Raw genomic sequence first — 21,201 nt, 5'->3', positions numbered from 1 at the left:
TGTATGAAAATCCGGATGCATGGCAACCTATGTTGGCAGTGTCGTTTATGCCCAACAACTTTTGTGTATGGATTTTCACTTTTTGAAATATGGTGTCAGGGAACTGCCATCGGAGCCAGAGGGAGAGGGAGGGCTCCAGAGGGGTTCCGGAGAGCGTCCCGGGAGGGAGAGAAGCAGCACATCTTCTGGGGAAGGAAATCAGCGTAGCAGCACTGGAGAAGGGGGGCAGATGGGGGAATCAGCGAGAGGCTCCATGACTCCTCGCCGGGGACCAGCGGGGAGAGCACGGGTCCTCCGCTGCCCACACCCTCCCTGCGCAGAAGGCTTCCGCGCAGGGAGACTAAGCAGAGACTAGGCGTCAAAGAGCTTCTTTGCTGGAAGAAGTTCAAGAAACGCCCACTGACGGATTCTGCCAGCGATTGAGACAGCCACGGACGAGTGGCTGTCCAGACAGAAAGGGTTCACTCAGGCAACCCAGCCAGGTGTAGTGCCGATTTACGCACGAGCAACCCCTAGAACCATTACATATGGCAACCCTAGATTACATGACATTGGAAGTTCCTCCCTACTCAATAATTCTGTGACCTGGTCCAATGTCATTCAGTGAACATGCGCCCCGTAACAGTTTGGGTGGTGGTGTACAAAACAAAAATGACTGCAGCAGTCAGACTAACCCACTCCTGTGTATCAAAACAACTCCATCTGGTTTTACCAACTGGAAATCCAGGGTAGGACATGTTTTCTTGGCAGTGGAAAAGGGGAAGATAAGAAAACAGCTTACGCAGTTAGAAACTGCAAAGCTCCACTCTCTCTTCGGCTTTTGCCCTCTTTGACTCAGAAGAGAGAAATAAAGGGACGCTGGTATGGATTTCTAGGACAGATTTGACTTCTGAAACTTTTGGCTTTGGTGAAACAGGAGCCAGAGGGGTTTGCGTGATCCTCCCACTTTTTAGCAAATCATTCAAGGAGACTGAGAAACTTGATCCTCCTGTATTCCCTGTGCAAGTGAAAGGCACGCTAGAAGGTAAGGCACTTTAGCAAACACTAGAATCTCTTACTGAATACAGTTTTGCTGGTGAGGGAGTTTCTCTCTCTCTCTCTCTCTCTCTCTCTCTCTCTCTCTCTCTCTCTCTCTGTGTGTGTGTGTGTATGTATGTGCATTTAATTTTTTTTTTTTAGAGAGCATTTTTCATGTAAATGCATCACACAGGGTAGCTGACACCATTTTTTAAAATTGCAATTCCATAAAAGCAATTACAAGAGACAGGATCAGCAGTTAAAAACCATTCTTAAAAACACTTTCTAAACACACACATATACACTTGCACAGACACAGGAAAAATGGCTGCCTGTTGCATAAGGGCGAGATGAAATGGTTCAAGGTTGATTTAGAATCGTGTCTCTTAAATATGGTAAGTCTAAACCAAAAAGGGTTTTGAAGGGATGACTCAGCTGTTTTGTTAAGACACCAACAGGACGGGAACAATATGAGTCAACAATTGTGCATACCAACTGAGTTATAATCAAGCTGCTAGGAACTGGATTTCTTCAGACTCTTTAAAAAGAAGAGTGTATAATAATAACAATAACAATAACAATAACAATAACAATAACAATAACAATAACAATAACAATAACAATAACAATAACAATAACAATAATAATATATTTTATTTGTATCCCACCCTCCCTGGCCAAGACTGGGCTCAGGGTGGCTAACATCAAAGTATATAATACATTAGAACATAAAAACAGACAATCAATTAAAATACAGCTTAAAATCAGATTTAAACTCAGAATAACATCAGATGGCAACCCACGAATTATAACTATAGGGGTTGGGAACATTAAGTGCTCACCAGGCCCAGCTATTTGTGTTGGTCTCATATGAGCTGGTGAGAAGAGTTAGAGAGGCGACTTACATGCAGGGTCTTGTAAAAAGGGGGGGGGTCAGACTGGGCTCTGACCAAAGGCCTGGCAGAACAGCTCCATCTTTCAGGCTTTGCAGAAAGATGTCAAGTCCTGCAGGGCCCTGGTCTTTTGCGACAAAGCGTTTCACCAGGTTGGGGCCAGGGCCAAAAAGGCCCTGGCCCTGGTCGAGGCCAGCCTAACCTCCAAGGTGTCATTGTTTGCTGACCGTAAGCTCCTCTGCAGGGCATACCAGGAGAGGCGGTCCTGTAGGTATCAGGGTCCTAGGCCATATAGGGCTTTAAAGGTTAAAGCCAGCACCTTAAACCTGATCCCATACTCCACCGGGAGTCAGTGCAGCTGGTATAGCAGTGGATGAATGTGATTCTGCGGCGAGAACCCCATAAGGAGCCTCACCGCGGCATTCTGCACCCGCTGGAGTTTCTGGGTCAGCTTCACGGGCAGCCCTGCATAGAGCAAATTACAATAATCGAATCTGGAGGTGACCGTCGCATGGATCACAGTGGCAAGATCAGGGCAGGAAAGGTAAGGGACCAACTGCTTAGCACGGCGGAGGTGGAAAAATGCCACCTTTGCTATAGCTGCAACCTGCGCCTCCATAGAGAGGGAGGTGTCGAAGGTTATGCCCAGACTCCTGACAGAAGGCGCTGGTGCTAACTGCCCCCCAACCCCATGTCGTCCTGACCCAGCCAGAGGACCTTTGTCTTCAAAGGATTTAACTTCAACTGGCTCCCACGTAACCATCCAGCCACAGCTTCCAAACATCTGGTCAGTATAGTCCATTTAGAGAAACCTTCCTGGTTTCGGGGTCCTTTTAGATGGCAATGTGTATTCCATCACTTACTTCAAAATGGGTTCAGGCAAATTATTCCATTTTCCCCTGACATTCCCTTATTGGATAATTTCCATGTTTTACATGATACTCCACATGACATAAAAGCCACTTCTGGAAAAAATACTGGAATCTAGTGCAAGTTGAGTGCTCATTTCCATGTTATTCACTTCATGTTATTCATGTTATTTGCTGCTTGCAAGAGCTGGAAAATTGCAGGAGTTTTGTGCTGTAATTTCACATGATGAAATCTGGTCTAGTATCCCAGGATATCCTGTTATTTAAAATGCTAGCGCAACAGATCAATCAGAAAGCTAAAGTTCCATAACACAACAGCTATCAAAGGAACCTTAGTATCTAGGATAGAATTGCTAGTGTTAAGTACGCAAGAAGAGCCTCCTGGATCAGGCCATTGGCCCATCTAGTCCATCATCCTGTTCTCCCAGTGGCCAGGCCTATAGGAAGCCCACAAGCAGGATCCAAGCACAAGAGCACCCTCCCCTCCTGTTGTTTCCAGCAACTGGCATTCAGAAGGATTTCTGCCTCCAACTGTGAAGGCAGAGCATACCCATCATGACTACTAGCCATTGACAGCGTTTGCCTCCATGAATTTGTCTAATCATCTTTTGAAGCCATCTAGTTTGTTGACCATCTCTGCTTCTTGGGAGAGTGAGTACCACAATTTAACAAAATGGTCTCAGAGTTTAACTCGCATTATAATCAGGAAAACTATCACAATAATACCCATGTCTGAATGCAACCTTAGCAATGTGGGGATTGAGGGGTGAAGTCCTCCTGCTCATTCTGCTGAACCCTGGACTTCCTTCCCAAGTCCTGCCCCAATGGCACCACAAACAGGGACCAAGCTGTTTTCCATGACTTATTAGTAATGGCAGCACTACAGACTCAAGAGTTACTAAGGCAGAAGATCAGAACCTCAATTGGATTGCTGGAAAGGAAGTGTCAGGGTGGTAAGAAATTTGACTGAGTTCTCAGCTGAAAGCAAACCTACGTAATTCACCCTCTCCAAAACAATACACAACCCAAAACACGCTCTGAATTTTGCAATGCAGTTCGCTAACCAAATACTTTCTTCTTTATTTCATATCCCGCCTTTCCATTTTCATGCTCAAAGCACTTAAAATAAAGAAAACTATAATCAATCAGTACAAAAACACACGATAATAACAGGAACAATCTACAAAATCAGAACGATCTGGGAGAAAACTGAGGATTGACCCCTCCATCTGCTGCTGTCTTTGGACACAATGGGATGTGGGTGGCACTGTGGGTTAAACCACAGAGCCTAGGACGGCGGTTCGAATCCCCATGACGGGGTGAGCTCCCGTTGTTCGGTCTTAGCTCCTGCCAACCTAGCAGTTCGAAAGCATAAAGCGGGAAGGTAAATGGAATTTCCGTGCGCTGCTCTGGTTCACCAGAAGCAGCTTAGTCATCCTAGCCACATGACCCGGAAGCTGTCTGCGGACAAACACCGGCTCCCTCGGCCAATAAAGTGAGATGAGCGCCGCAACCCCAGAGTCGTTCACGACTGGACCTACCGTAATGGTCAGGGGTCCCTTTACCTTTACCTTTAATGTGTTCAAATACACATATACTAGATCAGCAATGACTGATGAAAATGAATTAAATTAGGAGGGTTGGTTTATAAAATTATGTCTGTTAGGAAAATAGAATACAGAAAAGTGTATATTGGGAAAGGTACCCATTGAAATGCTGACAAATTTTCATGGGCACTTTAAAACAAGAACAACCCAGAGATGTGCAGGAATATGGAGCTGAATTTAAGATTGGGACAATGAGAAACTGGAAATTGAGAGATTCACTCTTTCCTGGTGATGATTACCAAGGAATAGGGTGCTTTCAGTTTGCAAATAAGCTTGGATTTTTTAAAAATTAAAAAATCCTAAGCTTAAATAACAGAAAGCAAAAAGAGATTGACATTTCAACACTACTCTTTCCGTACAAGTAATCACAGCTCAATGTGCTTCTTTCAGGAAAGGGAGGTGTCGATTGGCAGAGAGTGGGTGTGTGTGACCCAAGAACCTTGCAGTGGATGGAGAAAAGAAACAACAACACTGTTGTGCCAAAGTTCTACGCGAGTTAAATTAGTTATGAACCAGTGCTTTTTATTTATGTCTGCATTCCGGAAGTACACTCAAAGGAACGGGGAAAGTTGCCCTTAAAGCTTTCTGATATTTAACACTACAGCTTGACAATTGGCAGGGGGCTGTTTGTAAATAAGCCTGAACAGTCGTGTTCACCTGATTACAGGTAGCTGGGGACCACAATTGCTTTGTGAATCAACCCTTGTTCTCTTAATAACGGGTTTAGCAAAGTGGTTAGGAGACTGCGCTCCATATGACTCAGGGAGTCCCTGCTTTAAACATTATCTCTCCCATGAGATCATTTGGCAATATGAAGACAAGCCCCCCTTTAGTCCTCCCTTCCATAATATGGGGTATAATAATACTGACCTTACAAGAGGGATGAGGAATCTGTGGTCCTCTAGAGGAATGGTGGGAGACCTTGAGCCAAGCCCAAGGGTCAAGTTAGACCTGCCTGTCATGCACCGGACATCATATGACATGAGATGAGGTGCAGATAGGAACACAACTGGGCTTAAAAGCAGCATCCACAGGCACTACGGATTTCAAACCATGGGCAGCAAAGGAAAATGGGTCCCCTGAAGTCATTGTGTCTTTATGTGGTTGACAGGTGGGAGGTCCTATCTTTCAAAGCTGGTCCGCAGGACATGGAGGAGGTTAAGGATCTAGCCCACTGGCTGAATCCTGTTTCCCACTACTAGTCTAAAGGGAAAAACTCAAAGTGTGAATGGGGATAAGCGGTTCACATTGCACCTCCCCTCCAACCCCTAAACATCCCTGTGTTTCCCCTCCAACCCCCAAGCATCCCTGTGTTCACTGAGGAAGATCTGCAGAGGACTTCCACTCACATTTGCTTGAACACGATTATGCAAACTCCCCATGCAATGCAAGTTCTTGCTTTATCAGAGTCCTCAATTGCAGAGAGTTCTGCTTGTGTTCAAGTGGAGTGTGGAAAGGCCATAGCTCAGTGACAGAGCATCTGTTTTGCACACAGAAGGTGCCAGGTAGAGATGGAATGTATAAGGATGGAGAGCCACTGCCAGTTAGAGTGGACAATTTATGGAGCTAGATGGACCAATGGTATATGGCAGTATATGGCAGCTACCTTTGTTTCTGGTCCAACACAGGAAAGACCAGGGACTCAGTATGTGGGGTGATGTGCATGGGGATGTTGGGAACAGGACTTGTGTGTGTCATTCTGTGCCTGATGCAGCTTTCATGTGTTCAGGCAAACACTTGAACATACTTTACATGTTGTTGGGACTCCACTCCCACTTTGCCAGCCAGCATGGCCAACGACCAGAGGGGATGGGATCTCTAGTCCAACAATATCTGGAGGGCCACAGGTTCCCCAACCATGCCTTATAGAGTTAGAAAAATAGCTATATAAAACATACGAACACTTTGTACACTTGAAAGTATCATCATTCCCAACAACTGTAAAATAGAACAGAGATCATGGAAGGAGGTAGAATAATCTAATTATTCACCTCTCTCTCTCTCTCTCTCTCTCCCCACCATCTCCAGGACAGTAGGAGGAAAAACTCATCAACATGAATATCGAGGAGTATTTTGCAAGAATTTCCTACAAAGGCCCCCTGGAATGCCTGGACTTAGAAACGTTAACAGTCGTCTTTCAACATCACATCCGATCGGTGCCGTTTGAAAACCTCAGCATGCACTGCGGCGAAACCATTCAGATAGACTTAGAATCAGTCTACGACAAAATTGTGAAGCGGAATCGTGGTGGCTGGTGCATGGAGAACAACCACCTCTTATTCTGGGTCTTTCAGACAATGGGCTACGATACCAGCCTTTTAGGAGCCTACGTTTACAGCCCTCCTCAAGACACCTATGAGAAAGACATGAATCACCTCCTGCTGAAAGTGGTGATTGATGGCAAGGCCTACATTGTGGACGGCAGCTTTGGGATAGCCTACCAAATGTGGCAGCCAATGGAACTGGTGTCTGGGAAAGATCAGCCTCAGACACCGGGCATCTTCCGCTTCACTGAAGACAATGGAGTGTGGTATTTTGACAAAATGAAGCGCAAGCAGTGCACAGTAGGTACCGACAACAGATTCCCCTCCTCTGTTACCCCAGAAAACATGACCTGCAAGAAAGTTTTCTCATTTACCCTTCAGCCACGGACGATAGAAGAGTTTCGGCCTATGAACCTGCATCTTCAAACTGCTCCAGATTCCCTGTTTGTCAAGAAGTCTATCTGTAGCCTGCAGACCACCAGCGGCTTTCAGGTTTTGATTGGGTGGACGTTGACGGAAACCACATATAATTACAAGGGCCACGTGGATCTGGTGAAAAGCACCACCCTTACTGATGAGGAAGTGGAGAAAACTCTGAAGGAGCGATTCAACATAAGATTAGATAAGAAGCTTGTCCCCATTAACACCAGCTTGATATCCATGTTTTGATTTGAAGAGCTACCAGAGCTACAAACACTCAAAGCAAATTGGGAGGATGATGCTTGGCTCACAGAATCATAGAAATTGTAGAGTTGGAAGGGACCCTGAGAGTCATCTAGTACAACCCCCTTCAATGCAGGAATCTCAACTAGACATGATGATGATGATCAATGTAATAATGTTTCTCTTTTCATATTTTGCCATTCCTTGCTATGATGGAGTGTGAAATCAACAGTAATTTTTATCACCAACTCATGCTGAAAATAAAGAAGATAACATCAACAAAATGTAAAGGTTGCTCTGTTGCCCCATGAGAAAAAATCCTAAAATGGGGGCGGGGGGAGAGATAGCAAACATTTGATGTTAGGAATGCAGATGTTAGGAAGCAGGAACATTCAATTATTGATTCACCACATTTAACAATATAAAACCCAGCTGTTAATCAGGGCAGTCTTCATTTTAGGGAGAAAAAATAGACAAAGGCATCTTGTTTATACCGCATTTCTAAAACTTTTTATTCTGGTGGGAGGGCTTTGAGAGAAGTCAAAAAGGGAGATGGGAACCTGCCATGGCTCAACTGGAACCACTCAGCTATATGGGTTGCAACCAACATTAATTCTACTTGGAGTAGACCCACTGACTGCCTTAGAGACGTTAATTTTAATAGGTCTACTCTGAGAAGGATTTAGTCAGCAACAACCCATTGAAATTAATTTGTTGTTGTTTAGTCATTTAGTCATGTCCGACTCTTCGTGACCCCATGGACCAGAGCACGCCAGGCACTCCTGTCTTCCACTACCTCCTGCAGTTTGGTCAAATTCATGTTCGTAGCTTTGAGAACACTGTCCAACCATCTTGTCCTGTGTCGTCCCCTTCTCCTTGTGCCCTCCATCTTTCCCAGCATCAGGGTCTTTTCCAGGGAGTCTTCTCTTCTCATGAGGTGGCCAAAGTATTGGAGCCTCAGCTTCACGATCTGTCCTTCCAGTGAGCATTCAGGGCTGATTTCCTTAAGAATGGATAGGTTTGATATTCTTGCAGTCCATGGGACTCTCAAGAGTCTCCTCCATTTAGGTCCATTAATTTCAATAAGGATACTCTCACTAGAACTTAAGAAGCATAAAGATCCCTGTGGTACCTGGCCAAATCTAATCCAGCATCATTGTTCTCAGTGGCCAACCAGATGCCCATGAGAAGCCTACAAGCAGAACAAAGGCACAATAGCAGCTCTACCCTCCTGCAGCTTCAGTAACTAATTCAGAAGTGTTACTGTCTCTGAGCATGGAGACACAGCATAGCCACCCCGGCTAGTAGCTATTGATAGCCTTATCCTCCATGAATTTGTCTCATCCTCTTTTCGAGCCATCCAAGTTTTTCGCCATCACTATATCATGAGGGAGCGACTCTGCAATGCTGGATACAAACTACTGATTTCAGTGGTCCAATGCCCCATATTACGTGTCCAGCTGTTTCTCATATCAAGCAAGCTGTTTTGTCGGGTTAGGACACCTCTTTTAAAAAGTTAAGAACCAAAGTTCAATCAGTTCATGGATCAGCGGAACTGGAATATGAGCAGACATTTCAGGTGGACTTTCTCCCCTCCAAGCTTTTTAATGACCAACCCCCAATAAGACGAGAGAGAGAGGGGAAGAACGGAAGAATTAAGATCTTTGCAGATCTGAAGTTGAAAAATTCAGCTCAGCTCTTTATACACGCAGTACAGCAGACTGCAATCCGAAAAGCACAGGGAAATCTCAAAACAAAAACAGATCAATATCTTAAGAGGTAAGATATTTTTTGTTTTGTTGTTTTTAAAAAAAGCTTTTAAGAGCAAGTTTAACTGGTGTAGACCCTTGGATTTTAGATAGGCCCTCCTAGTTCTGCTATAGCCTGCAGATCTACATCTGGCCACAACCAAGAACCTGATCTTTTCTGTCGTGGTGCTGGAATGGCCTCCTCCAGAAATAAGAAATGCAACAACTTTGAAATCATTTCATTGGATGCAGAACACTTACTTGCCTTCACTGGCTGTTGATGTTAGTCGCTGTAGAATTTTAAGCAATTCTAAGTATACTTGATTTTAAAACAGTTTGTATATTTTTGTGTTGTATTTGTTTATTTTTGAATTGCATTTTATGCAACTGTACACCATCTTGAAATGTTCCCATAACAGCAGTACAGTTGTACCTTGGAAGTAAAACAGCTCAGTTCCCGAACGTTTTGGCTCCCGAACGTCACAAACCCAGAAGTGACTGTTTACGAACTATTTTTGGAAGCCGAACATCCAATGGGGCTTCTGCAGCTTCCGATTGGCTGCAGGAACTTCCTGCAGCCATCAGAAGTCGTGCTTTGGTTTTCGAACATTTTGGAAGTCAAAGGGACTTCCAGAACGGATTCCACTCAACTTCCAAGGCACGACTGTATATAAATATCTTAAATCATGTATAAATTTCTGCTGAATGTGTAAAACTACTTAGACTGAGTCAGACCATTAATCTATTTGTTCGCTTTAGGTGGTGGTGGCGGCTCTACAGGGGCTTAGACAGAGGAAGCAGTTTTATACCAAAATCATTTGTCCATATAACATAATATTGCCTATACTGACTGGCAGTTACCCTTCCACAGTAATCTTTCATGGCCCTACCTGGAGATGTTAAGAAACCTGGAACCTTCTGTATGCAAAGCACCTGCTCTGCTAGAGAGCTACAGCCCTTGTTACTGATGCAGAAAACACAACCTCCGCAAACAAACCAGTTCACCATACTCAACACATGCATACCAGGTTGCAAGAACAGAGCACTATCAAAGGAGAGTCTTTGTTAGGCACTTAGTAGATCTAAACAGGTGTTTGTTCCTGCACTTCTCTGCTTCAGCTTTGCAATTTCTTTGATGCTACTCTCCTTAAATATATTCAGAGAAACCACTGTACAAGCTGGCAGGACAGGGAAAGAAGCCTTTCAGGCTGTCATAATTTTTAATTAGCTGCTTTAACATTTGCCTTCCAGGAAACATGAACATTGAAGAATATTTCACAAGGATTAGCTACAAAGGCTCTCTCGAAAAACTGGATTTTGGAACCTTAGCGGCGATCTTCCAGCACCACATACGAGCTGTGCCCTTTGAAAACCTCAGCATCCACTGCGGGGAGACGATTACTCTAGACTTAGATCATGTTTACAACAAGATTGTGAAGGAAAAACGAGGGGGTTGGTGCATGGAGAACAACCAGCTTTTGTCTTGGGTTCTGAAAAAGCTGGGATATAACACCACCATACTGGGAGCTTATGTTTACAACCCGCAGCAAAACACCTATGCCACTCAGATGACCCATCTCATCATCAAGGTGGTCATTGACGAGAGGGCCTACATCGTTGACGCAGGCTATGGTGTCTCCTACCAAATGTGGCAACCGTTGGAGCTGGTGTCTGGCAAAGACCAGCCACAAATGCCTGGGATCTTTCGTTTCACAGAAGACAACGGTATTTGGTACTATGAGAAAATAAGAAGGAAGCAATACATTCCCAGTCAAACCTTTGCCAACTCAGATCTCTTGGAAAAAAGGGAGCGCAGGAGTATCTACCTGTTCAGCCTTGAGCCAAGGACAGTAGAAGACTTTCGGTTCCAGTGCTCCTATCTCCAAACGTCCCCAGATTCCGTGTTTACCAAGAAATCTATCTGCAGCCTCCAGACAAATGATGGGTTTAGGGCTTTAATTGGATGGACACTAGTGGAGACAAAATTTAACCACACGGAAGGCACGGATCTGGTGAAGCACACAACGCTGAGCGATGACGAGGTGGAGAAAACACTGAGAGAGAAATTTGGTATAACTCTGGAGAACAAGCTTGTTCCTATTAACATCAAAGCGACGTATACCATCTAGTGTAGAAAACAAAACACGGCACAATGCTATGCAATTGCAACAAGCTTTATCATCTTCTTAAATCCATCATTCTGTAAATTGCAGTTATGATTAAAACCTGTCCATAAGCTGTAAGCACCCCATGTTAGGCAGAAGAGGATAATTGTATATTGTGGGGTTTTTTTCACCAGCACTGACAACCCTGTATAGATGCAAACCAGTGACTGCAAATTACTTAACATGTCTTGGATAATGAATTTTGAAACGATTTAAGCACTTCAAAATGGAGGAATCTGCTTTTCACGTTTTATTAAGTTACATGGATCTGAATTCAAAGCAGGACTTGCTCCAATGCGTACCCTGAACTAATGTGTGAACGAGGGATACTCCAGTCATTTCAATACAGGAAGCTCGTCTAAAGGAACATTTTTAAGCAAACTGCCTTCCTTTATTAACATAAAATGGGGCAGCCCTACAAAGGATACACTGCATCCATGAAAAAAATGACTCATTTGGGCTTATTAACTCTAAGGAAATGGGAATTTTAGAATTCAAATATCTTAGCTGCCAACAAGCTAGTTCACATTAAAAGCTACATGACCTAAAATGTTAGCAACAGACTGAACTCGCCCTCTCTTCTTACCCCTGGAGTCTAATGCTGATCATCTTTTACGGAGCTCTGCACAGGTATTGTGGAAGGGAAGCTTTAATTAAAATACTTCATATACTCATCTCGGATTTGTGAGGGCACATACTTTTGACGAACACAATGTTTAATATAGTGAGCAGGCGGTGAAAATCCTATGTGAAGCCTTAATCTGAAAAATATGGATATTGATATAATTTTAATTACACGAACTAATATTGACAGAGGCTTTTGCTCCAGTCTCCATTTATTTCTGTTCATATATACACTGGTAACACTTGTGAGAGTTATACTTAAGTCACCAGCGCTAATGAAGTCTTGGTCTGTGTAGTTCCCCCACCCGCTTTACGGATCTGCTATTATGGTACATTGCTTAAAATCCCTCCAAGCCAATCAAAAAATCCTTCAGCTTCATATCTCTATAGACTATTTTGTATGTGGCTTACTGCACAGCAAGTTCTTATTGGAGAAATGGCTTTCTGGTCCTTATGAAGCTGTCCATGTTTTGGGGGAATCCACCCACCCATTTGGAATGTTGGACTTAAAAAAACCAACAAACCTGCAACAAAAATTAAATTCCACAGAAGACAAAGAGAGAAATGTGCTTCAAATGTTTAATTCTGATTTCACAACTCCACGGGGTTGAGGAGAACTGCAAAATGCCTGGAGGATCAGGCCTGCTTCCACTGTTTATTCATTTCCACTATTTAAGTGAATACAAGTGGGTGAAAGTCCCAGTAAAATTTTACTTAGCAAGACGGGGGTATATACCACCTTTATCTTCAAAGGAGTTCAAGGTGGTACACAAGGTTCTCCTCCTCCCCATTTTATCCTTACAACAACCCTGTGAGGTTGGTTAGGCTGAGACATGGTGACTGGTCCAAGGTGACCCAGTGAGCTTCATGGCTGAGCGGGGATTCAAACTCTGCTCTCTAGTTCAACACACTAACCATTGCACCATACTGGATCGCAGTTTTAGATACTTTGGGCCTATTTTAGGAGATGGGACGTGTTAGACTGCCCTTTGAAGCATATCAATATTTTCAGCTTTTGTTTTGGCTTTATACTGGCTTTAATTCTTGCATTAAAATTTTGGCATTAAAAGTCGTTCTGAGTTTAAATTTCGTTTTCAAAAAGTGATGAATAAGTCATAATACCATAGCTAATAATAAAAAAAGAACAAGGACAACAACTTTCCCTCCGCCTAACTAGGCTGCTGAAACCTTGCAGGTGGAGGAGAGCTGGAAAGGTTTTTATGAGAAAGGACTTTGAGCTCAGTTCCAGTAGAGAAAACAAATTTCTGGGTTGAAATACACTCAGATGTATCCTCTCCCTCAATTCTGTGTTCACCCCTCACTTGACCTGAGCTAGTAGACCTCTGAGTTCTGGCAGGGGAAAGGGAGGGAGGGTGGAGAACACAAACTAGATATTGCAAGCTTGAAGTCCACCAGCACCTGCTGTAAACTACAGCAACAGAGACCAAAGTCTAATTGCTTTTATGGATCAGTGAAGTCAAAGAGACAGGATTCTGCCAGGATCAGCAGAATCGGACATTTCCACGATTTGAAAACCTTCAGTACAAAATGGGTGTGGTGGGGTGGCAGGGAAGCTCTGTAGAAGAAGGGCTCTGGAAACATCAGCCAAAGGAATGGTGAAAGGTTCAACTGAATGGGTACAAAACCGTGATGAACTTTATCGCCAAATTCAGACCATAACACATAACAAAGTCCTTCAAAAACGCATCTCTCTGAGACACTGCATTATGCCTCCTGGGCTGCATTCACGCAGCAGTTTCTTCCATTTCCCCCTTTTCGCATTATATTTGAGCTTGCAGAAATGATTCCTTACATTTCCGGAAAACTAATGGAATACGGTCAGTGCTTTCCCCCCCCTAGGGGACCATAGGGGTACGCATACCCCTAAACATTTTGTGAATCTAAGTTTGGCCTCATTGAGGGGCATTATTTCAGTATGAGTAGGAAAACGAGTTCCCTTAAACATTTTTTTAAAGAAAAAAACACTGAATGTTGTGCAAGTTTAGGTTTCATTTCCCTGTGATTTGATTCCAGAAAAACATCTGTTTGCAGCCCTCTTAACCCAGAATATCACAGGAGTAAAGTGACACAATTTGGGAGTGGTATTCCAGAATGTGGCACTTTCCTATTTTTTTTTTTTTTATGGGTAGGGGGCAGGATCATGGGGAACAGAAGCATGTGCAGAAAGTGTGGGGGAGTAGTGATGTCGTCCCATGACGCTCATTGTTGTGTCACACCATACAGACTGATGTGAATGAAATTTAGGGCAACATGCTGGTATATCCGTCAAAAAGCCACAGTTTCATAGCACAACAACACTAGCATTATAACCAGGAAAATTAATGTATTTCAGAAGGCACCCTATGGGTTTCACTTAGTTAGTTTTGGCAGCCAGGATGTCAACGTAATTGCTTCTGCTGTCCTTTGAAGTGTCAGCAAAAATAAAAACGCAAGAAAAAGAAGAAGTTGTGACTCCACCACTGCTAAGCATGATACACACACACACACACAATTTTATCATCCCCCTGGAAAAAAATCAGTGAAATGGTCCCCTCAGTTTATGCTCACAAGGAGGGTGGAGGATTTTAAGAGGCTACTTGGACACAGTTGTAGCTTGGATTGCTGGTAACTAACAGGGAAACAAAAACCCTCTCTACTTTTCCCCCTAAACAGGACTTGAGTCATAAGGGAAATACCGTATTTTTTGCTCTATAAGACTCACTTTTCCCTCCTAAAAAGTAAGGGGAAATGTGTGTGCGTCTTATGGAGCAAATGCAGGCTGCGCAGCTATCCCAGAAGCCAGAACAGCAAGAGGGATTGCTGCTTTCACTGCACAGCGATCCCTCTTGCTGTTCTGGCTTCTGAGATTGAGAATATTTTTTTTCTTGTTTTCCTCCTCCAAAAACTAGGTGCGTCTTGTGGTCTGGTGGGTTTTACAGAGCAAATTTATTCATTAATGAGTAAGAATGGCAAAGTGGGGCATGTTCAGAGTTGTTCTCCTCAAATGATAGTCAATAAATCATTTCCTAGCTGAAAACACATTTTTTTCAAAAATTGGGAAAGGGAAGGGAGACGCTGTACAATCATTAACTTTTACTCCTGATCGGTGATGCTTTGTGGCCAGATTTTGAGTAATTGACCCAGCAGCATTTAATTAGCTCTGGAAAGTTAAAGAAGCTAACACATCAGATTTTTCTGACAGTAATAAGACCCCCTTCTCAAGTTAGAAAAAAGCCTTTATCTTTACACATGTGATACGCCTTGAATAGCTAATAAGGTATTTTTGAGACCAAGCGCAAAATACTCCAGGCATTGAGCTACTTACTTTTTGTATAATTGAGCCTGGGGCCTTGTTTCAATTAACTGTCCAATTCCATCCTGTGCTGGATCCAACCCTTTTCCATGAGCACAAGGCCACTGGAAGGAATTCAATCCATACTCTTCATGTACAAATAAATTTAATAATTGCCCAAAACTCCTTAACAGTCAACAGAAGACATACTTCTATTTGTTTTTTGCTATTATTTTTCCTGGTGAAAATGTTGATAAAGGTAATTAAACAAAATCAAACATTAGCCCAAATAAATTTATTGAGATGTGAAGCTACAAGAACAGGTGACTCTGCCTTCCCTCCCTTCTCTCTTTTACGGGTCACAGTTTTAAACAGGAAAAAGTATTGGGACGAGGACCTTAAAACTGCCCTAGAAAATTAAAAATACACCAATAAAAATATTTTTCAAGGACATAAATCAATTACGTAAATTAACTTTTTAAAAAAAGAAATATACCGTATTTTTCGCTCTATAACACGCACCCGACCATAACATGCACGTAGTTTTTAGAGGAGGAAAATCCGTAGGCATGCCACCCGTAGGCATTCCCTCCATAACACGCACAGACATTTCCCTTTACTTTTTAGGAGGAAAAAAGTGAGTGTTATGGTGCAAAAAATACAGTACTTTCTCAGCAACTCCCTGTTACCCTAGCAATATGTATAAAGAATATATATATATATATATATATATATATATATATATATATATATATGCAGGTTTTGGTGTCTTCGGGTGTCTTCCCGTGTAAGAGTTGGGGTGTCTAGGCGACGTTTCGAAGAGGTCTCACTCGTCATCTTCAGGCTGGTGCTTTCGGCTTCTTGTTACTGGAACAGAGCTCTGTTCCAGTAACAAGAAGCCGAAAGCACCAGCCTGAAGATGACGAGTGAGACCTCGTCGAAACGTCGCCTAGACACCCCAACTCTTACACGGGAAGACACCCGAAGACACCAAAACCTGCATTCCTGTACCCGTGAAAATCTACGAAAGCAATATATATATATATATATATATATATATATATATATATATATATATATATATATATATTCACTATCTTATAACAGGGTTGCAACTCACCTGGCTTTGACACACTCTGCATGTAGTTAAGATTCATAATCTAAAGCTGTCCTCAGCCACGTGTGACAACCTGTCTACTTCATGCAGTGCTCAGTCAGTGCTTGTGCTCTTAAATGCCTATGCTAAAAACTGTACAGAGATCAAGAGTATGTAAAATGTTCATTTATGTAGCTGCCAACTCCAAAAAATAAAAATAAAAAATGCATCAGTCCCAGAGACACAAAGAGATCCAGGGATTTATAAAAATAACTCATATTACCATGGTCCAAAATAAGTTTTTAAAGGGCACAGAAAGCATCCAAGTTATTTAATCTTGAGGTTTCAAAAACATTTTCTTTGCTTTGGTAGGCCTCGTGTTGCTGTTTTCATCCTCTTCTATGTCTTCCACCATGTGCCGGTTCCTCTTCTTTAAGAATTTCTTCCCAATAGTTCCCACTAAAGTTTCGTACCTAGAAAAAAAACACAATAAGTTAAGGAAAATACTTTACCATTTGAGAACCAGACCGTGGCTCTTCCATCTCCTCTCATCCCTCCTCATTGTCCATGCTTCGCTGAGGGGCTGATGGGAGCTGGAGTTCAACAACACCTGCAGGGCCATCAGTTCCCTCTCCTTGCCTTAAGGTCTTTGAAAGCAGTAGCAGCAAAAGTGGCACCTTGCAGATGTTGTTAAGCTCCAACTCCCATCAGCCAGTACAGCCAGTAGTCAAGGGTGATGAAAGCTGGAGTCCAAAGTACCCGGTTGGGAGAGGATATTGTAGATGACGATCACCATCTGAGGTCCCCCACAGGAGGTCTGGAGGGTGGCAACATGAGAACAGGCCATATCAGTGGTGGCTCCCCACTTATGGAATGCTCTCTATGAAAAGGCTTGCCTGGCACCATCATTATATATCTCTAGGCTCCAGGCAAAAAACATTCATTTATATAGCCTTTGACTTTTAACTATCAACTATTGATGGCCCAATTATTGCATGGGCGGGCTATTTTAATGTAGGCTTTGGGGTGTGTGTTTTTTCTCGGTGGTTTTAATGTATGCATTCCTTTTTTTCTTTTTTTGCATAAAATATTGTAAGTCACTTTGATCTGCCAAAGAAAAAGAGTGACTAATAAATTGAATAAATAATAATAATAATAAAAGGTAGCAGTGAGTCAGATGGCGCAGTAGTTTGATTTGGGTGTAACAAAGCCTTCAATCAGCTATTATCAATGTTAGCCAACTCACTGCACAGCCGGAATGGAATGAGCTTCCAACCAACCCTCACCTGAAGCATCTTCTACTGCAGGTGTACCACTTTAAAAAATAAATAAATTGGTGTTTACTATAGAAGCTGGGGTGTTGATTTATTGGTATTCCTCTGCAAGTTTTAAAAGCGAACATACAAATGGATTTCAACAAACATTTTTCTATAAATGGTTATATATTATTCCCTTGGAGCCAACCCCCCGCCCCCCGAAATGGATGGCTATAACTTGCAATAAGTTACTATTGATGTAGCTGACTTCCAGCTAGAGTGCCTGGAGAAAGCAGGTTATTTTTAAAACAAACAAACCAAAACCAACAACTCATCAGATCATCTCACTTCCACTATAAAATACTCTGTTTAAGAAACAACAGCACTGCACACAAGAAGAAGTGCTTTGTATGTCAGGCATGTGGTTGTTTGGGAGGTTTCCACTTTGTAAGGAGAAAAGGCAGCAACACATCTTCTGGGTAATGTCATCTGTGTCATAAATGGTAATGGTTACCTTCTGGCCATTTCTTCATCCGATACATCAGCCTCCATTGCATTATCTTCCTCTTCGATTTCTTCTGTCTTGTACTTTGAGTTCATCTGGATCATTAACTTCTGAAAACGAAAAACTGGGTTATCTGTTTCAAGCATTGCACTCCTTGAAGAATGTCAAGGGGACAGATTTGGCAATAAGAGCAACGACCATTCCCCCTCCTTTTTCTTTTTTAAAAAAGATGGGCACAGGCAGAATGTAGATTGGTGCATATAAGATTGTAACCCTTCCTTTGCCTTTATTTTATTACAACTATAGCCCACCTTCCTTCCATCACAAAGCCCATGGTGGGCGGTCTCCAACGAAGTAGTTCTGCTGGGGAAAGGATCTCTGCTTCAGAAACAGAACTTGCCCTGGCTCTCATCTCCCTATACACCTCCTCTCACTGAAATGCTCTGGAGCTTGAAAAGAACCCCCAGAACAGATTTCAGGGGCACATGGCGGGTGGAAAGGGAGAACTGCTTCTTTGGATAATTCCCAGGGTTTTCTAGGAAGTCTTCCAACCAGATAATACTGAGCACACTCAGCCCGGCTTAGATCCAGCAAAGTGGCCGGCCTTCTATCCAGCTGTATAATGCAGACCTGAGTTAATACAATGTCAATTTCATGGACTAGAACCAATTAGTAGCCTTCAGTCCATGAAAGTCTATGCCACAGTAGATCTGCTAGATCCTTCTAGGTGCCACAGAACTATTTCTCGTGTGTGTTTGACGAAGCAGACTAAAATGGCTATCTCTTTGGAATGCAGCAGAGAAACTGCCTGAGCAGTAGTGTCCTCTGATCAGAAGTCTTTCCCCAGGTAATCCCACCTTCAGAGATGAGAGGCAGCTGGGGAGAGAGGGCTGTAGTGGTGGTCTCTTCTACTACAATTTGTTAGCATTTCTGACCCAGAGTAACAGGCACTTTTGCAGTGCTTCAGAGTATACAAAGTGTTATATATATTTGTATTGATGAATGGTATGGACCAGTTGCCTTTGGCTCACCCTCAGTTACCACTTAGCAGCAGCCAATCCATCAGGCTGCTGCCAAGGGAGAGATAGGAAGAACAATCCACTTTATTGACTCTACCAAGAGATCTGCTTCCTTTGGCCCCACCTCACTTTAAGCAGTTTCATCCCATTATGTTGATGAGAGAATTCAGCAACTTTAAGAAATGTGCCCGAGCTTCCTTGCTTTCTTTTCCTCTTCCCGCCCCATGCCTTTTTCCTTTTGTGTCTTTGTAAGCCTGGGGACAGTTTTCTTCTCCTTCTTTCCTTTCTATCTATCTAACTGTAAACCACTCTAACAGCCACTCGAAGAGCAAAGTAAAAATCCCAGTCCTTTAAATAACTAAATAAACAAGCCCTGTAGGTATAATCACCCCCCCCCCCCGTATTTATGGCAGGGGATGGGGTTACGGATGAGAGGACCTGTAGCTAATTGTGGCAGAAGTGGAATCTGCAAGTTAAGCTTTCTGTGCTTTGGGGGGGGGGGAAGAAACATTAATGCTTCTTTGCTCACTCTTTCAACCATGATGCTACAGCAGAAGCGGAAAGGATAAAGGAGTGCCCTTGACAATACCTCCACTTCAGGGTTGAAACCTTTAAATGACATTCTGCCATACAGGAGGTCTTCACATGGAACAAAGCTTCTTTCTTCTATAATAAAGCTCCTGTAAATAAATAATAATAAAGTAGAAGTCTTAGAGAGAGTCAAACAAGCAAGGTTACCTTAGCATTGTCGTAGGAGGACTGTCAGGAGATAAAGACTGACAAAGGAAAAGCCATAGCTCAGTGGCAGAGCCTTTGCTTTGCATCCAGAAGGTCTTGAGTTCAACCTCTGGAATTCCCAGGCACTCACTCATTTGGTTTATACACTGCCTTGTCAACATAAGGACCCCTGGGTGGCAAACACATAAATAATGGTATGTTTTTAAGGCATTCTAAAAACAGCTACAAAACATTCTAAAAGCAATTAAAAACATTCTCTCAGCCAGTTTTCAGATTCCAGGGTTTCAAGGAACTGTGTCTTTCAGCCATCAAATGCCTGGGTAAACAGGAATGTTTTTAAATGCCTCTCAAACATCAATAATGAGGCGAGGGAGACACAAATGGGGCACTACTACTGAAAAGGAAGGTCGTGGGTTAATGCCAGCTTGGCACTCTCCAGCAGTGGCACCACCAAGGCCTCACCTGCTGATGTTAGGATTCGAGATGGGAAAGACTTGCATCTAAAACCCTGGGCAGCAGATGACAGTCTGTGTAGATAATACTGAGCTAGATGGACCAACAGTCTGACTCGATATACTGCAGCTTCCTATCTCCCAAGATGCTATAGTGTTTTAGAAGGCATTTCTGGTTTTGCTCCTCATTCATGGAAGGTGTGGGGGCACACAACAACACAACAAACTTACTCCTTTTCCTTTAGCTCCGGCAGATCCAGGAACCAATGTTCCTTGCTGATTATTTCTTTTCCTCCTCTTCAAGCTGCTTTTTGGTTTCTGAATCCAAGCCCCTTTGCATGAACTGAAAGACAAGATGCATAAAAAAGTCTCCTCCGTGGGCAGAGAGCGCCGATGGTTTTATACATGAAATATCTCCAAAATGCAATTTCTAAAAAGATGGCTAGTAGCAAATGAAGAATTTACTGGGCATAAGCATTTATGGAAACCCCTGTGTGGGTTTTGCATATATAATCCAGGTGCAGAGAGAAAAGTAATCCTTTCTGACAAAGTGAGGTTGAAGATCAAGGAATTTTTATCTTTCTCAAATATACCAATATTTGAACTCAGGTGCTAAGCTGTGATGGCTAAAGGGGCCACAGCTCAGAAACAGAGCATATCCTTTGTATGCAGAAGGTCCCAGAATCAATCTCCAGCATTTCCAGGTATAGCAAGGAAAGTCCTCTGTCTAAAAACCTGGAGAGAGACAGTCAGTCAGTGCACACAATATTGAGCCGGATTGTCTGACTCGTATAATGCAGCTTCTTATGTAAAATGGTTATTTAGAAAGCAGGAAGTATCAGCCTATCTGGGGAAGCTGTGAGTTTTACAGATGGAGAAAAAATATTCTGGAAAAGTAACTTAAGAGGGCAATCTGCCCCTCTCTTTCCCGAGAAGAGCCAATGAGAACTAAATATTCTGAATACACATATACTGCTGAACACTGGAAAGTAT

The 21,201-nt window shown here is 42.9% G+C and overlaps 4 protein-coding genes across 5 annotated transcripts in view; 2 read left to right on the top strand and 2 right to left on the bottom strand.

The window, feature by feature from the left end:
* Positions 1–21,201, bottom strand: part of SDR42E1 (short chain dehydrogenase/reductase family 42E, member 1) — a 986,520-nt gene that overhangs the window by 65,212 nt on the left and 900,107 nt on the right. The window lies entirely within an intron of this gene.
* Positions 682–7,499, top strand: LOC310711629 (arylamine N-acetyltransferase, pineal gland isozyme NAT-3-like). 2 transcript variants are annotated; one of them, XM_083513812.1, is made up of 2 exons: positions 682–1,024; positions 6,415–7,499. In XM_083513812.1, the coding sequence occupies exon 2, from the start codon at positions 6,441–6,443 to the stop codon at positions 7,317–7,319; it is 879 nt and encodes a 292-aa protein (XP_083369938.1). In that variant the 5' UTR covers positions 682–1,024; positions 6,415–6,440; the 3' UTR covers positions 7,320–7,499. The 2 variants fall into 2 exon arrangements, with proteins under 2 accessions (XP_083369938.1, XP_083369939.1); XM_083513813.1 differs by having other exon boundaries at positions 688–1,024; positions 6,420–7,499.
* LOC310711630 (arylamine N-acetyltransferase, pineal gland isozyme NAT-10-like) lies at positions 7,628–12,042 on the top strand. Its single transcript, XM_083513814.1, has 2 exons — positions 7,628–9,092; positions 10,313–12,042. The coding sequence occupies exon 2, from the start codon at positions 10,318–10,320 to the stop codon at positions 11,188–11,190; it is 873 nt and encodes a 290-aa protein (XP_083369940.1). The 5' UTR covers positions 7,628–9,092; positions 10,313–10,317; the 3' UTR covers positions 11,191–12,042.
* MPHOSPH6 (M-phase phosphoprotein 6) lies at positions 16,187–20,563 on the bottom strand. The gene is given in 5 exon segments (XM_083513862.1): positions 16,187–16,711; positions 18,009–18,109; positions 19,608–19,698; positions 20,440–20,491; positions 20,494–20,563. Coding segments are annotated over 5 exon segments (441 nt in total). The 5' UTR covers positions 20,549–20,563; the 3' UTR covers positions 16,187–16,569.

Source organism: Podarcis liolepis (genome assembly GCF_965112155.1).
Source record: "Podarcis liolepis genome assembly, chromosome: 7".
NCBI classification, from domain to species: Eukaryota; Metazoa; Chordata; class Lepidosauria; order Squamata; family Lacertidae; genus Podarcis; species Podarcis liolepis.
This window is presented reverse-complemented; position numbering and strand designations above follow the sequence as displayed.